We start from the raw sequence: 18610 nt of genomic DNA on the forward strand, positions 1-18610 counted from the left end.
CGATCTCTACTCCGGTTGCCGCGTTGGAGCCGTAACGTGCCGCAGACGTGTGCAGTGTGTGGTAAGAGATGTATTCATCATACAGTGTAGATAGCTTCACTTATTACACAAGTGTTTTTTAAAATGCTTGAACTTGCACTAGAATAGGCTAGGCTAATCAGTGATGATGCCAGGTTTCGGGCAATGAAACGAAGTATGTAAATAAATAATTAAATAAATTAGCATGATTATATAATGTATTGGCGATCTTGCAGGCTGAGGATGGGACTCAGCACTGCTGTAGCATATTATTTACTCGCCCTCCAGGCATCCTAGGTGTATGTGACTTCCTTCTTTCAGACGAATACAATCGGAGTTCTATTAAAATTTATCCTGGCACTCCCAAGCTTTAGAATGGCATAGACGGGTGTTTCTCTTCATCAGTCCAAAACAAGTCCAATAATGTGCATCCATCCATAATAAACAGTGCCTCACACGGCTCTGGGGGTCACTAAAGGCCTCCTGTAGCGAATCAATGCGTTTCTTGTAAGAAAAATATCCATATTTAAAACGTAAGAATCACTTAGCTTGCGCTAACAGTTGCACACGTAACTTGCTTCTTTGGCAAGAGGCGTGGCAGTACTAAAATACTGTCTAAGCTGATCGCCAGTCGCAACACAGTGGGGCAGCTAACCAATTACAACACATTTAGTTTTTCAGAGGGCGGGCCTTCATCAAACCCGGAACCAGTCGAGCCATTTGTGCCAGGCTGTAAGAAATATATTGTAATAATGTAAATTATTAAAAATAATGCGTTTTTCAAACCACCAAGCATGAAAGCATGTTGTAGTACACCCCCAAAACAAAATCAAGACTTTGTAAAAGAACATAATAGGACCCCTTTAACACCACTCACTGGACATTTCACTTTGAAACTGCCGTGAAACACGCAGTAAGGTACATAATTACAGTGTTGCAGAAATGTATGTGGAGGAACATATTTCCAACAAGTCTTGGTTGAAAACTTTGTAAACGTGTCTGAAGATTTCAACAGAGAGAATGACTTGCCATTTTTTGTCCAGTGTTACTTATCTGAAACAGAATATACAGATGAACTAAAGCCCTATTCAGCCTATACGACTTTTCTACGATTTGCTTGACGTAGGGTGTTGTGGGGATTCATATACAACAATGGGCATCGAGAATGTACAATTCAATCGTTTCATCTCATGTAGTTCTTCATAGTGCACGACAACTATGCGATGCTTCGTGGCATCAACACAAAAAGACTAGCATGTTTACGTTTTTTTTTCTTTTCGTCATACACAAGTTCCATCACATCTGTGACACTGGCCAACAAAAGCGCCTTTGTACAAGCTTCCAAACATGCAGAAATGAAAGAGAGACGATGGTATCTGTCCTGCTAGGTGGAATTTTGTAATGGAAGAAATGTTTGTGGAGCTACGGCAACAATACTCCTGCATTTATGATGAGCGACTACCGTGACAGAGTTAAAAAAAAAAAAAGGTCAAATAAAAAGTATTTTACCTCAGTTCTCTTTGACAGTCCACACCATCCTCTTCATGCCATCCAGATTTGTGTCCATTGTCAGTTTTCATTCTATTTTGGGCTTTTCTGTTGACACGACAGGGCAAAACACGCTGTTTGCTAGCCGTTGTTTGTTTACGCTCATACCATCTTCCATCTAACATTAGTCATGCTGTATCGATGACGGCACACACCTTGTTAATGACAGCAGGCGATGATTGGTCAGGTAACATCGTGTGGTCTGACATGTTTCTTGTTCACGACACAAAATTGCATATTCTGACTCAGAGACTGATGTAACCGACAAAAAAATTGTGTAGTCTGACCGGGGCTTAAAAGAGATGGACGTTCTACGTTCTACACCTGTTCTCGTGTTGAAGACCGACACAAAATATAAGAAAATGTTGAATAAAGTCACAGTAATTAAAGACAGAATTTTCATTTTTGGGTGAACTATCCCTAACCTTTCAGTAGTAGTCAACATTAATAACTCTTAGATTTTCAAAATCCTTTATGACTTGAATTATGATTGTAATAATTTAATTTTAAAGCACAGCCACCACAAATTCAGACTTTAGCACCTCTTTTTACTTTGAGATTGTCCAGATTTTTGTTTATTAAATTTCCAGCACTGGAATGTATTTTTATTATCACCGATGTATCGGCTGCCGATGTTTTATATTTATTATTGATTTGTTTAGAGCCATCGGCATATTGGAAATGGCATGAAAAGGGTCGATACCAATGGTTTATAAATTAACTGCATGGAGACAAAATTAAACTGTGCAAAATATATATGAAATGCCTGCGCTCAGCTCTAAAATCATATAGGTAAGTTGCAATGGCAATTCACCATTATTAGTATTTAGTCACTTCCCAACACTGATGGTATAATGGTATGAAAACATATTCAACTTTGATTAGGTTACTACCCTGGCGTGCCTGTGTATCTTATTTATAGAATTTATATAAATATTCATGAGAGTAGTGAAAATGCTTGTTTTTCTGCATTGGCTCCGCCCTCGTCCTCTCAGCTCCTCTGCATGAAGTCCAAACAGGAAGGAAAGATGTGGCCATAAAATGACATGACAGTTTTCCTGTTTTTACAGCTTTGGTTTCAGGCCACAGCTTTTCAATTCCCTCCTCTTATTTTGTCTCTCTCCCTGGGTTAGAAAAGTACATGTTTTTTTCCTTTTTTTTTTTTTTTTTTTACCACTATTTATTTATTACAAAAAAAGCCTACAACTAGTATATGCGTATATATTTTATTATTTTTTTTTTTCCACTGTGGTCTGTGAAAGAAGGTGCTTAAACTTTAGAAAATGTTAACATTAACCTCGGGAGGTCAAACAAAATTTATGGGCTGTTGAGATTCACAAGTGTTGCTACACTGTTACAGTTGTAAGCAGTGTTTTGCCCTTTATAATGCAGTAACATGGTTGTGCACAAAATCTAGGCTAAATATTAGGGTTTTGGTCATTTAAAATAGTTATTAAAATGGTTAATTAAAAAAAATAGTATCTCTAAAAAATGGTTCTTTACATGTAGTAATGGTTCTAATTAGAACCATAGCATCCTGAAGAACCCCTTTTGAAATAGTTCTTTGTGTTAGAGTTTAGGGTTCTTTCCTGCCTTTTTGTTTTTCAAATCCGTAACTGTCAAAACACCTTATAACTGATTTTCTGGAGTTCAGTGATCCAACTTGAAATTTCGAAGAATACCATTTTCAATCAGTGTTACAATCTGTAGAGTGGTAATGAAATCCTAGGAATAACATGATGGAACCAAAAATAGAAAAAGAATCAATATTCTGTAGGAACACACAGTAAACGAAGCAAACGAAAGCGTGGAGTGGTGGACGGAGGGTCTGCAGACACTGGGGTCTTATAGGATGAAGGATGGTGGTCGAAAGAGAGAGTAGAAGAAGAGGAAAGAGTCTTTTTGAAAGAAAGAGTGGGACAACAAAGGCCAAAGAGAGGGTGGGAAAAAGAGGAAGAGACAGAAAAGGGGGAAAGTATCTTTACATAAATTACAGCAGTGCTGACCTGGACAATAGAGCATTGTTCAAGCATGAGAGTGTATACACAGCACAGAGCCATTGTGTCAAACTTCACGAACCCACCCCTACCCTAATGCTCTGTGCGTGTATATGTGTGTGTGTTTGTCTATTGTTCACTTCAAAGAAAGCGTAACAATGCGTCTGTCTTTTTAATTGTTGAAGCTCAATCCTGTTGCTGAAAACAAGGGATCAGTGTGTCCGATCTAAATTCAAGTTGTAGTTTAAGTCTGTGTGTATGTGCAAGAGCGTTCGAGGATGAAATGGAAGAGATAACTGCTAAAGACTTGTGCTTTCAAGACAAACTGGACTTTATTGCAGGAAGTACCTGTAAGTGACTCTCCCATTGGCTTGTTTCCGTTTAGATGGATCAAGTTTTCAGCTTCGGTGTAACTGTAATGACATTAGCAGAGAGGCATGGGTCAATAACATGATGAACGTTTTTTATAATTATTATTATTCAAAGATGCACTAAAAATGCACATAAAATTCATGCATTGACTGAGTACACTTTTTACTAAATTAGTGTCATTTTTTTTAACTAATATTTTATTTCTTAGAAGTAGTAATAATTTAAAATAGTAAATTATTAAAAGTAAAACAAATAAATGTTTAACTTAAAAACTGCTTATTAGTATTTTTTTTTTAAACTTTGCCTGCCAAATTTAAGTGATGGTGAAACCAACACAGAAAAAGTTAGAAAAATAAAATAAATATGTACATAAAATGTATACATTGACTAAAGACATTTTTAATAAGGGGCATTTTACTTTGTATTACAATTAATGTAATTAAAAAAAAAACATCTCAAAATAATAATAATGAATATAGTAATAATTAATTAAAAATATAAAATTATTAAAAGTAATACAAATAAATATTAAATTGCAAAACTGCTAATTAATGTTTTAATACTTTGCCTGCCAAATTAAAGTCATGGCGCAACCAACACGCAAACATTTAGAAAAATAGTTAAAATTAACATTTTAATTGAAATGTATTTAGAAAGGTGTATTTCTTAAAAAATATAAATAATTTAAAAATATTAAATTATTGAAAGTAATACAAATAAATAATAAACGTCAAAACAGTACATTAATATTTTAAAAACTTTGCCTGCCAAAATAGTCATGCAGAAAAAATCAGGATGTTGGTTGTGAATTTGTAATTCAAGATACTTATTTTAAAAATATTTAGAAATATTACGGTGTAAGGAAAATGTATATTTTACGTTTTCCTTGATGGTTAAACCATGATATAATAGTATATTAAAGTAACTAAATTTGAATCTGAAAAGGATATTTCGAAGAATTTCAAAACAGTATGAAACAAACATGAACACAAACACTTTCTAAAACATGGCACATGTTTTTTTTTTTAAACTATATTTTAAAAAAAGATTTGTCGTTGCACATTTTTTTTGTTGTTGACCTTCACCCCCTCATACCAAATGCCAAGACAAATTTATGTCCATTTTTTTCAATTAAACATCCCACTTAAATTTGTTTAAAAATGCTGGTAATACAATTTTTGAAGAAAAAAATGCATTCAATAAGAAAAAAGAGGCAGTTTTACCACTGGTTTTAGACTCTTGCTTTGAAATCCAGAGTCACAGAATTACTCAAATGCCATGAACCCAAACCCAAAAGGTACGGCCGAATGCATATGGGGTTTAGAAAACCAAAACACACACCACCCACACATAACGACACACACACACACACACACAGCTCCGCTGGAGTCAGCCGTTCTCATTATCGTCAATGTGAAATTACTGCGCATACTAAATGGATGTATCTGCGGTTGTTAGACGTTCGGTTAAAAGCCTCTCTACTAGATGAAAATGGCCGCTGCTGTGGTATGTGTTACTGAAATGGCTGTTATAGATTTATGGTTATGATTAAACGTGGAGCCAGAGACGCTCTTTAAAACAGCAGACCCACTCAAGCCTGAATTTAAGCGTGCCTACCTCAGACTTGCTGCTCAGATTCTGGGAAGAGATTCATGTTAGTTTTACAGCGTTCATAACATGGTCTGATGCTAATGAGCTATGCATATGTATGTATGTATGTATATGTATATATATATATATATATATATATATATATATATATATATATATATATATATATATATATATATATATATATATATATGAACACATGGCATTATAGGGCAAATGATGTGTTGCTGTTCATAAACTTGAATTCTGTATGTATCTACAACTGTAATGTCAGACTTACCCTTGATGTTACCGTAGCATGCTAAAAACACCAGCAGCAGGCTCTAGCAGAACGAGTTATCATTTTAAAGGTGCAGTGAGGATTTTTTTCTTCCTTTACTTGTAGAAATTAATGACATTTTTTGCACAATACATTAAAATGGTGTGCATTCATGAGATAACTCATCAGTAGCCTATTAAAAACTGTTTTATTTGACACAGAGATGGTCGCCTCATGGGCTCTGGCATGTTGAATTCACACACGACTATTATGGTTTGTGCATATATACATTTCATGCAATAAATACATCTACCAATCATTTCCATATTACATTTTTGCTATTTTTTACCAGTAGGGATTTGCCCGAATTTGAATACACTATTCTGAAAGGTAATGAAGTGTACTACAGAACCCCTAAAGAGAATAAATAGGAGATAGGAAGAAAAAATATATCTCAGTGCTTTCTTTCGCAATTATATCGTTGGGTAATTATACATTACAGTTGAGGTCAAAAGTTCAGAATCTGCTAAATGTTAATTATTTTACCAAAATAAGAGGGATCATTCAAAATGCATGTTATTTTTTTACATTTAGTACTGACACGAATAAGATATTTCACATAGATGTTTACATATAGTCCACAAGAGAAAATAATTTTAAAAGTTTAAAAGTTTATATACACTTGATTTTTAATACTATGTTGTCACCTGAATGATCCACAGCTGTTTTTTTTTTTTTTTTTTATTTATTTATTTACTGATAGTTGTTCATGAGTCCCTTGTTTGTCCTGAACAGTTAAACTGCCTGCTGTTCTTCAGAAAATGCTTCAGGTTCCACAAATTCTTTGGTTTTCCAACATTTTTGTGTATTTGATCCCTTTCCAACAATGACTGTATGATTTTGAGATTCATCTTTTCACACTGAGGACTCGGGGTGAAAACTTTTTGAATTTGAAGACCAGGGTAAATGTCTTATTTTGTCTTCTGGGAAACATGTAATATCTTTTGTAGCCTCTAAAGAGCAGTAATAAATGAAAAAATATGATATTCAGGCAAAATAAGAATTCTGTATCAAAAGTTTTCACCCCCCCGACTTAAGATTAGGTGTTTGTCAGTGGTGCTCAGGATCTGCAAATCATTCGCCATGTTATATCAGTCATCTCTGCTTACTCTGTTTATGTGGTAAGTCAAATTGAATGTACTGTAATGGAACAGGCTACCGCTAACAAGTGGCTAACCATGTCCCTTTAGTGGTTCTATAGAACCTGTTATTCGTTTTCCATCCCTTTCCAAATCCACCTTATTTTTCCTGTGTAAGCAAGCACAGCTATTTGTAAATTTTATGGGTCTGGCTTCCAGGTCCTGCCTTCATCTCTGTCCAGCTATTTTACATGTACAAAACAGGTTATTTTGCTGCTTGGTATTGCAAATTAAAATATTTGAATGTATTATTTTAATTATGAACACACACTGGTTTGTAGTGCACTGTTTACTGCATGTTGTCATTCTTCTCGTTATCTCCCTATAGCATTAAATGAACAGGAAGTCTCGCCCATAGCCTTACTTCTGCGTTAATAAGGTGGATACGAATTCACTATTCAGGCACATCACTATAAAAAGTCATTTTCTTGTGCATTTTGTAACGTATTATGCAATACATAATGTTATTATGTTAAGAAATTTCTAAATTAATATTTTGTTTAGTTAAGGCTGCTCATTGATGTTTTTGAGTTATTAAAAAAAGACAGAAATTAAAGGGGTCATCGGATGCAAAGTTCACTTTTACGTGTTGTTTGAACATTAATGTGTGTTGGCAGTGTATGTACAAATCTGCCCTATAATGATAAAAACCCAGTGGTTTTTAAAATTAATTAATCTGTAAAAATGTCAGCACCACATTGACAGAGGCCGCTGCCATGATAGTTGATTGACATGAGCGTCTTACCTCAGATCAGCTGTAACAGTCAGACCTCCATTGTTTCGATGCCGGAGCAGGGATGTAAATTAGACAAGAATATCTCAGATTGAGGTGTTGTGTTGCTGGATGTAATAATTAACATAGTGGTCATCATTTACTCCCAACATCTGAGCCGCTAAAGATGCAGTGAATGGAATGCGCCTCCCGATCTACATATATCCGTCTATGTTCGCACAAATCATTCGTGATCCAGCTTCACTTACAGCAGAAGTGAGTATAAGCGTTTTTTTATGAATCTCTGAATCACCTTTCCTAATAACGTGCTAGTTAGCATGTTTCGTGGCTAAACGCGGCTAAATGCAGCTAAAGTAAACAATCAAAGAGTGAAGAGAGGGGCGGGGCGAGCAGAGCTCATTTGAATTCAAAGGAACAATCCATCAGAAAGTTCATTTTGACAAGGTAAAAAGGGTGTTGTTTTACACTACCATTGAGAATTTTTAACCAAAGTATATTGTAGAGTTTTCATTGAGACTTGTGGAAAATGGGCATCTGACAACCCCTTTAAATAAATAAATAATATCTTAAATATAGTTAGACAGGCCTACAGCACATACAGTAACTACAGATTTTGTCAAAATTGCGTTGAGATTGAAATTGGGTCTCTTATAATCTCTCCGACAGGTTTAGCTCAACGTTCGTTGAAAACGTAGTGTGAAAATTGACATCAAATGACTAAAAATTCAATCATAAAACTTTAAGGCCTTTTTTCAGTCTTGGTGTCGGTGTGCTTGCTGCATTCTGAACTACTTTTTCAAAAAGATTCTTTTGACTGCAGTTGAGCGACTTTAAATGAGCAGCTTGACAAGCTGCAGTTTTGGTATAGCTGTAAATGAATATCATTATATGCTATCAGCTGACTTCCTGAAGGGCTTAAACACTCAGACAGCCTTTAATTTGCAGTAAAGAACAAAGCAAAAGTGTAGTGTAATGTAAAATACACACGCATTATCGTCAGTATGCGGAATGTTTCATAATCGGAGCACGTTTAATTTTTTTTCTTTTTTCCACCGAGGAAATTTTAAACCGTTTGAGGAACTATGTTGTGGAATTTCCTTCAAAACGAATATATGCAGTCATGCTCGGATCACACTTAGAGATGAGCTGAAAGCAAATATGACCTCCAGGTGTGTAAATAATGTTGTAACGGTGTAATCATGTAAGTTTATGAAGTGTGAATGTCTGCGCAAAGCCCATCTTACTGCATCAGAGTGTCCATCATCTGTGGAACGGCTCACAGTCGGTCCTGCCGAGCTCAGCATTAACGAGCCCGTTACAGCTCCTGCTCGCGCTAATGGATTAGCCATTCCATCGGAGTCAAGCAGTCTTTTTATGGCCCTGGGTTATGTGTGTATTTGTGTTTTGTGCGAGCAGTCTAAAGCATCGATTTGGTGGCAACAAATTTAGATTCTTTCCCAGTGTCAAAGACATCAGTCTCCTATTTTACTCTCTTTCTCTATCTCTCTTTCCTTCCAGCACTATCCACAGACGACGGACCCCCCCTCCCATGTATGAAACTACGAGTCACTGTGTGTTGTCCACCGAGTAAGTACAGTCCTCACTTCATCCTCTAGGTTTTTTTTTTTTTTTTTTTTTTTTTTTTTTTTTTTGTCCACACTTTTTTTTTTCTTGGGAAAAAAACCATGTCACCCCCCCACACACACCCTCTCACGCAATCAGACATGCCCCGCTCTCTGCACGCAACCGCTCAACTCACTCGCCTTCCCTCCTCCCTGACTACCTTCTGCAGATATGTCCTCATCTTCCCATTTTCCCTCTTCTGCTAATGCATTCACCCTTTCTCCGGCTCATCATTCTATTTTTCATCCTTTTCTTCCTTCTTTCTCTGGCACAATGGTTGAAATGGAGATTAAAATAGCAAAATAAATGGTGAAGAAAGTCTCGGGCTTGTTTTGGGCTGAAAGTCGCCTTACGTTGTTGTAGTTTAAAACACATTTATTTTCAGATAAATTATTTTTTTTGTTTTTTAGGTATACAATACAAACACACACACATATATACACACACACACACAATTTAGATAATAGAAAATAAACAACAACAACACATTTACAAAAAAAAAAAAAAAAAATATTTTTCAAATTGGATTTTGTATGTATATTTTTGTAGATAATATAGCAACAAAATCAAGTTTTATCAACATGTCTGTGTTGATAAAATAATAATAATGATGATGATGTTAATAATAATAACGTAATAGTTACAGAAAACGTATATTATGTAACAAAAATATAATAATAATAATATAAACATTTATTAAAATGAGATATTTGTTTTGAAGCTGTATATATTGTGTATATTGTATAAAATTGTATATATTGTGTAGAAAAGTAAAATATCCATAAAATCAAGTGTATATACAAAGACAGATAATGGTAATAATAATATAATTTAATAAAATTACATAGCAAAATACATATACATACTATATATATATATATATATATATATATATATATATATATATATATATATATATATATATATATATATACAGATAATGGTAATAATAATATAATTTAATAAAATTACATAGCAAAAATACATATAATGGTAATAATAATATAATTTAATAAAATTACATAGCAAAATATATATACATATATATATATATATATATATATATATATATATATATATATATAAAATATGCAACAAAAATCATGCATTTGTTTTGAAATTGAACATTTGTATTGTATATATTTTTTGTACAATAATAAAATATTAACAAATTCAGATTTCTATACAAATAATGCATGTATGTATATACAAAACTAATAAATAAATAATATATATATATATATATATATATATATATATATATATATATATATATTCATTTGAATTTGAATTTATATACGGTTGTTGTTGTTGTTGTTGTTGTTGTTGTTGTTGTTGTTATTATTATTATTATTATTATTATACATTTGAATTAGACTTTATAAAAAAATACATTTGTAGGAATTTGAATGTATATTTTTGTAGATAATATAGCAACAGAATCAAGTTTTATTAACATTTCTGTGTTGACTAAAAACAAAAATAATTAATGATGATGGTAATAATAATAACACAATAAACTTTAATAAAAATGCTACATTTTTTTAATGTGTATTTTATATATTTTTTTGTAGAAAAAAAATCTAAAATCAAATTTGTATACAAATGTATACTGTATACAATCTATATGCAGAAACAAACAAATAATATTCATATTAATTTTACAATAAACAATAATAAAAATGATACAGTTGTTTTGAAATTGAAAATTTGTTTTTATAAATTTTTGTAGAAAAAAAAAGATTTATATACAAATAATGTATGTATACTGTATACATTGTATATACAAAACAAACAGATAATAATAATACTAATAACAGTGTAATAAAATTACATAGCAAAATATATCTATATAACAAAAATGTATTATTAATATGTATGAATATATATTATTATTAATATTAATTGTGATTATATTCATATTATAATAAATAAATAAATATATATCTTATGATGATGATTACATTTGTTTTGAAATGGGAATTTTTTGCCAAATAAAATAAATTATTTTGCCATTTCTTTATCCGTTTTTATAACGTGATGTGTGAAAGCGTATGTGTGTGTGTGTCTTGTGCGTGAAGCGAGGCTGGCTCTCAGACCCCTGCAGTTATGTTGACCTTCCGCTCGGCTTGGCTGATGCGGGATCAGCAGGGAATGCCGCCCAGTAAGAGTGGGAATGGCAGTCCAGTCCGTAAGCCGTCCGACCCAATTCCACCTCCTGCATCACACACACGCACATACACGCACACCAACTCAGAAGCTGTCTAACCCAATATCCAAGTCCTGCCCTGGCCCCAAACCTGCCTTCTGGCCTCTCGCAGTCTCTCTAACTTTTTCACGACACCATTTGTAGTTGTTCAGCTATGAAAATGTTTTGCGTTAGTTACAAGCTAGTTTGACTGGAGATCAATAGCACTGTATTTAAATAACGCACTTGCTTTTCCGTAGTTGGAAAAGTGTGTTTGTTCCACATCAAGTAAATCAAACAAACTTAATGTTGTGAAATCAAATTCTTGAAGCCTTAAGGAGATGTTTTGCTAAAGTGTTGTGTAACCTTCGATGGGAAATAACAAGTTTCTAGTTTGTGGTGGAGCAGAAAATGCTTGTGCAATTGATTTGAAATGTTTGTATGTGAAACATCATGATCTGAGGTGGATGTGTTGTTTATTTTGGGAGCAAATATTTGATAAGGGATGATGGAGTTTTTTCTTGTTTTGAGGAGGAAAAGGTTCTTCATTCAATCGGACTAACATTTACTTTATCTGTGGTAGATGCTTTAACGAATGCGTGGAATGACAACTTTTCTTCCTCGTCTTTGCGCATTTTCCTCTTCTGATGCTCTCGCTTCAGATGCTCCATCTCTTTTATCCCTCTCTCTTTCCCTTTCTCTCTATCTTTTCCCCTCTTTTTCTGTTCTCTGACCGAAACTAATCCAGACTAAACTGTAGCATCCCTGCTTCTCCCTCCCTCCTTTTTTCCCCTTTCTCTTCCTAGTGTTTAGTCGTTCCTGGAGTGGCACTAATCTCCCCCACTCTGTTTCTTTTAGTCTTTTCCTTCCCTCCCTCATTTTTATGATCTGTCGTTACCAGAGCAAAACTAATCAGAGTCTTATCCACTATACTTTCTCTGAGTCTGGACTCTCTTCAAACCCAATCCATTTCCGGATTTCTCCTCATATTCCGTTCCATCTGTCCATTGCATCATGTTCCTGAATAGTTATAGACTGTATCTATTCATATGCATACATATATATATTTGACCATTTCAAAGCATTTTGGTTGAAAACTTTGCTTGGTTGGCTTTGTCAAGTTATAATGCACTTTTTTAGTAGTTTTGTATTGATTTTTAGTAAATACTGTAGTAAGAGTATGTGGTATTTGATGCAGTAAAATATATTTGTATATAATGCAATATAATATGATATAATACAAAGTATATAATTTATAATTTATATTTATGTATATTTTCATCAATTTTTAGAAAGATTTTGTATTTCTCCTATTATTTCTTTCTCAAATAGTATACGTTTTTCTTTACCAGTCTTCATGCATTCACTTCTATACTATATATAAAATATAAATATAATATTTGTATTGTATATCAGCAAAACCTTTTTTTATACAAAAAATGTATGTATATTAAATTTGTATATACAAATACAAACAAATATTAATAATAATAATTATTATTATTATTATTATTATGTTTTTGTTTTTTGTATAATTATTTGTTATAATACTTATTATTATTATTATTATTATTATTATTATTATTATTATTATTATTGTTGTTGTTGTTGTTGTTGTTGTTATTAATTATTATATGAATTATACATTTTGTTTTGAAATTGGAATTTGTATGTATATTTTTTTGTAGATAATAAACAATATTAGGAAAATGGTCTGTAAAGTCAAATGCCTTAATACTTAAATTGTGTATATAAATAATTCCAGTTTTAAAAATGTATATTGTATGCATGTTTTTATATATTCTAAATATAAATACTATAGCCACAAAATCAAATTTATTATAAACTTCTGTCAATTGATATTTTATTACATTTTAAATTATTTGTATGTTGTATTTGTATTTATTTATTTTTTATTTATTTATTCTTTATATAGATATATATATATATATATATATATGTATGTGTGTGTATATGTGTGTGTGTGTGTGTATATATGTATGTAATAGAAATGTAATAATAATAATAATAATACTAACATTAATAATGTGATAATATTAATATAATAATAAACATTAATAAAAATGATACATTTGTTTTAAAATTGAACTTTTTTAGAATAATAATAATAATAATAATAATAATAATAATAATTATAATATAATTATTATTATTATTATTGTTTGCTTTTTGTATAATTATTGATTATAATAATTATGTGTTGTTGTTGTTGTTATTATTATTATTATTATTATTATTATTATTATTATTATTATTATTATTATTATTATTATTGATTTGAAATAAACATTATTAAAAATAAATTCTAAATTATACAAATACATTTTGAAATTGGAATTTGTATGTGTTTATATTTTTTTAGCTAAAAAAACAAATATCAAGAAAACAGTCTGTACAGTCAAGTGATTTTAAATGTACTTAAATTTGCATATATAAATTAAATACATTTATGTCAATTACATTTGTTTTTAAGATCTATTTTTATAGATTCTAAGTATAAATACAATAGCCACAAAATCAAATTCATTATAAACTGTTGTCAGTTGGTATTTTATTACATTTGAAATTATTTGTATTAAATTATTTTGTATTTTGTATCTATCTATCTATCTATCTATCTATAGTATAGAAGTGAGTATTATACATTTATCATCATAACAAGAAAATTAGTTTACACAACAGAGATACTATTGTACTGTACTGTTGTGTGAAATAAATGTTCATTTAAATTTAACATTTTGTGTATATTTTGTCATTAAATTTATTATTTATTCTCACTGACCATGGTTCAACCCTTCCTGACATCAACTAAAATGTATTTTAAAGTAACATTTAAAATGAATACCTGCACTTATTATCCTCATTTGCTTTCAAACATCATCTCATTCTCCACCACATTTTGCTTTCAGCCATCCATCCTCCATCTTTTCCGCATACCTTCTTGCACAACTTTACAGCATTTTTCCCGTGTTGTTTTCCTCTGATCATTTGTATGTAAAACCGAATGAAAGGAGAGGTGTGTGACGGGACGTCGCGTTAGGGCATGTTTTGCACAGCTGGTGTTTGTTCCTCCTGGTAGTGCCACAAACCGACTTCGGTTCCTTCCTGTGGCAGCTCTTTTATCTGACAGTCCGTGTTGGACTGAGGGTCCTGTCAGCGTTCGCCTCAGAACCAGAGCCTGTGGAAACGACATTACAACAGCCGCAGCCGGAGCTAAACCTCAGTCACGCGGCAGCAGCGGCAAGCTGTATTTAAAGTTTAATTAAGTCGAGCTCATTTCGCTAGGTCATTTGAGCCTTAATGACCAGGCTCGTGGGAAACAGAACAAGCTAAGGACGGCACAGACATCAGTAATACCAGAGGGAATCGTATCACAGCTACAGTTGGTTGGAAGGTTGGTTAACGCTGTGAAATAAGCTTTTCTATTCATTCGAAATGTATTGAGCGGCGTGTGAATTATTAAAAAAAGACTTGTATATAGGAAATGTAGCGCTCGTTATGCACCGTGACGGATTCTGCTGGAGTGTAACAGTGAAATGGTTCCCCCCCAAACAGCAACATGCTTGAAGGATCCCCAAAAACCTAGCGACGTGTCGCAGTTAAATTCATCCCCTCACTCGTATACATCATGAAAGAAAAGCTTTATACCTGGATTTTGGTAGCAAGACAGAAAAAGAAAAACTCGCCAATATTCGAGTCTTGATTGAGCGGCGTCTCATGGAAAACAGCTCCCGGGTGCCCTCGTCTTTCATCCTATTCACTTTGCTCCGCTCCCTGCACTTACTCGGGGCAACTTGTCAAAACATTAATTCTGCTGTTGTTTTTTTTTCTCCCCTCTCTCATTCAGCGTCTTGCTCGGTCCTTCTCTCCCCCGCTGTGAAAAACCATTTCAGTCAGTTCTACTTTCTCTCTAATTGATCCCTGTCTTTTTCTACTCTTTTTAACTCGCTCGGTCCTGCTGTGAGCGCACCATTTCCTTTTCCAGTTTCTGTCCGTTTCTCAATCTCTTTAATTGTTTTAAAAAGCCGAAACTCTGCCGTTTTTCCGCTGCCCACCTCGGTGGATACCTCGTCCTCCCCCTTTTATTCACCTCTCTCGCCTTGTTAGTTTTGTCATTCAGCAGAGCGTTTTTTCCAAAGCGAGTAGAAAAAAACACTAATTCGGTGCCTTTATACAAATGTAGTTTTTTCCTGTAGTGACCGATTGTTCGTATAAAAAATTTAAATTGGAAAAACGTTTACGTTTTTGCCATGTGAGCTGAATTTTTTTTTTTGTCTTATAATAGCGAGGGTAAAATTGCAGAAATTGCAGAAGCAATCTCCCTCTCATCTGTTCCCAGTCTCTCGCATCCTTTTCCCCGTCGTTCTCTGCATCTTACCATGGCAGCCATGTTTTATGCAAGGAAAGCGCAACTGCAGCCATTTTGTGCTTGAAAACAAAAAAAACTGCCATTTTGTTAAAGCAAACATTTCATTTATCGTCAGTTAGAGAGAAAAATAGGTGTAAACTTTTGTCTGAATAATATATTTTTCTTTACGACTGTGATTATCCCCTTTTTTTCCCGTTTCAGTGTAAATGTTAGCTGCCTGTTTTTTATTCAAAACCATTTTTTATACTTTTACAGTAAGGTGTCATTTGTTAACATTAGTTAATGTATTAACTGATATGAACGAACAATACATTAAACTATTTATCAATCTTTGTTAATGTTAGTTGATAAAAATACAGTTGTTCATGTTAGTTCACAGTGCATTAACTAATGTTAACGAACGCAGCTTGTGATTTTAATAATGCTTTAAAAATGCTGAAATTAAGATTAATAAATGCTGTAGAAGTAATGTTCATTCTTAGTTCATGTTAACTAATATTAACTAATGAACCTTTATTGTAAAGTGTTACCAAAATGGTGTATTTGGTATAGTTTATTGGGAATTATAGAAGATAATTATAGAAGATAAAAAAAAAAATATAAAGAATAATATAAAGAATTTATTTGCAAAACCACATAACCGTTTTCAAAAATCATGTTTTTTCATTGTGCATTACAATTAATCTCAATCAAACTGCTGATGGGTTTTTTGGATTTTGACACAATAAAACAATGATAACATGATAAAAAACCATGATTTTTGAAAATTAAAAAAAGAACAAACCTATTTGGTTTTGCAAATAAACTCTTCATATAATTTCCTATTCATCCCACTATTATTTAACGCCTCATTATGGTTTTGTGTCATTACATGGCTAAATTTACAATTACTTTGTAAATGAATACATATTTTGTATTTGTTAATTTTTTACATTTTATTAGATTTTATTAAATACATTTATTTTTAACTTTTTGTGTGTGTGTGTTGTCGAGATGTAAACAACTGTTTAAATAAGACTCCTGTCCACTTTTCAGAATCAATCATTGCACACTGTTTATTTCAGTTTGTTTAATCATATTAATAATGATTTATTAATTTGTTATTTTTGGTTAAAACTTTTATAGATTGATCCTTTAATCTATAACAATTATAGATTATTCCTTTCATGCCTTTATAATGTAAACTAGTTTAATATTTAAATTCATTTGAATTTGAACATTCTTTTTCATGTATTCCTGTATTCCAAGATTTGATTCGTGGAAAGATAAATGTGGAAAAAAAAATGTAGAAGAATAGGACGTTACGTAATCTAGTTGATGAAGTCAAACAGTGTTTGATTAGTGATTTCAATATAAATGCATTACATTTATGAATAGCAGAGATTTCCTTAAGTTTCTTAGAGACTGTTTGTATCAGAAAGCCAAAATTTTAATACAGTAAAGCCATATCTGTCAGCTACCCACCCACATTGCTGCATCGTGTATACATATGATAATATACATATAATGTACACTTAAATAGACAAAGTGAAATGTTGCAACTGTGGGGACATTAATATGTAGTTAAATAAATCTTAAATGCAATTTCTTTATTTTATTTGTGCACAGGCAGGATCTTCAGTAATGTAAATTGGCTGTATAAAACCAAAGAATAGCATTAAGAATAGCAAGAAAAACATTCTCAGTTAACAAGTAGATTTTTAACCTGTTCAGTTAAATAAAAAAGATAAGAATCCCAACTACTAATAGGGGTTCTTTATTATTCCCTAACAGTATAATTACAATTACAGTTGTTGTACACTCTTAAAAATAAAGGTGCTTTAAAAGGTTCTTGACAGCGGTGCCATAGAAGAACTATTTTTGTTTCCAAAAAGAACCATTCAATCAAAGGTTCTTTAAAGAACCATCTCTTTTTTACCTTTTTATAATCTTTTGCCACAAAGAACCTTTTGTGAAACAGAAAGGTTCTTCAGATGCTAAAGGTTCTTTATAGAACCATTTAGACAAAAAGGTTCTTCTATGGCATCGTGAAGCACCTTTATTTTTAAGAGTGTAAGGGACAGCATGTCGGGACGGTTGCAACATGTTGTAACTGTCCCTACACTAATAAAACTATGGTATATTAGCTTGACACAATATCAATGACACACACAGTGGTTATGCCACTGATTAAAATGTTATGTTTTTACAAAGCTTTGACACTATGACCAAAAATCTGATCTTTAAAAAAAAAAAAATTACTATGAAAATGATTTTTTTTTTGTAGAAGGAATAGTCACACGTGACTGATTTCTTCTAGGAAACATGAGGAGCCGGTATGAATATAATCACTGTAGCATATTTCTGCTTGAAGAAATAAGCTATTTTGCAACTGCCCCTTGTTGCAACCATTCCCACTCTCCCCTGTTGTGTTTTCTAACTTAATTTATTATGATTTAATTTTATGTTTCTGTTGTTTTGATGCTCATTCGCTCAGTTAGTTTCTGTTGAGGTGGTTTAATTTTATCTGCACACATTTTTTTTCTCATTTCTTGACTAAATATTGACAAAAGTCAGTGTTCTCGTCAAAAAAGGCATATTTGAATGTATCTCTAATGAAGGATTTAATCTCTCCGTTTGGTCAAGTGTTAATAATGGGTTAAACTAACTTGAACTAACGCGTGTTAACTTGA

The 18610-nt window shown here is 32.4% G+C and overlaps 1 protein-coding gene across 2 annotated transcripts in view; it reads left to right on the forward strand.

The window, feature by feature from the left end:
- Window positions 1–18610, forward strand: part of si:dkey-246i14.3 (ephrin A4) — a 72667-nt gene that overhangs the window by 49225 nt on the left and 4832 nt on the right. The window contains exon 3 of one of the 2 annotated variants that reach the window (XM_051132435.1): window positions 9256–9324. The exons of the other annotated variant lie outside the window; for it this stretch is intronic. Within the exon in view, the coding sequence (XP_050988392.1) occupies window positions 9256–9324 (69 nt within the window). The remainder of the gene's footprint in view (window positions 1–9255; window positions 9325–18610) is intronic. 2 annotated transcript variants of the gene reach the window in all.

The sequence above is a fragment of the Labeo rohita genome, chromosome 16, assembly GCF_022985175.1.
Source record: "Labeo rohita strain BAU-BD-2019 chromosome 16, IGBB_LRoh.1.0, whole genome shotgun sequence".
In the NCBI taxonomy this organism is placed as follows: Eukaryota; Metazoa; Chordata; class Actinopteri; order Cypriniformes; family Cyprinidae; genus Labeo; species Labeo rohita.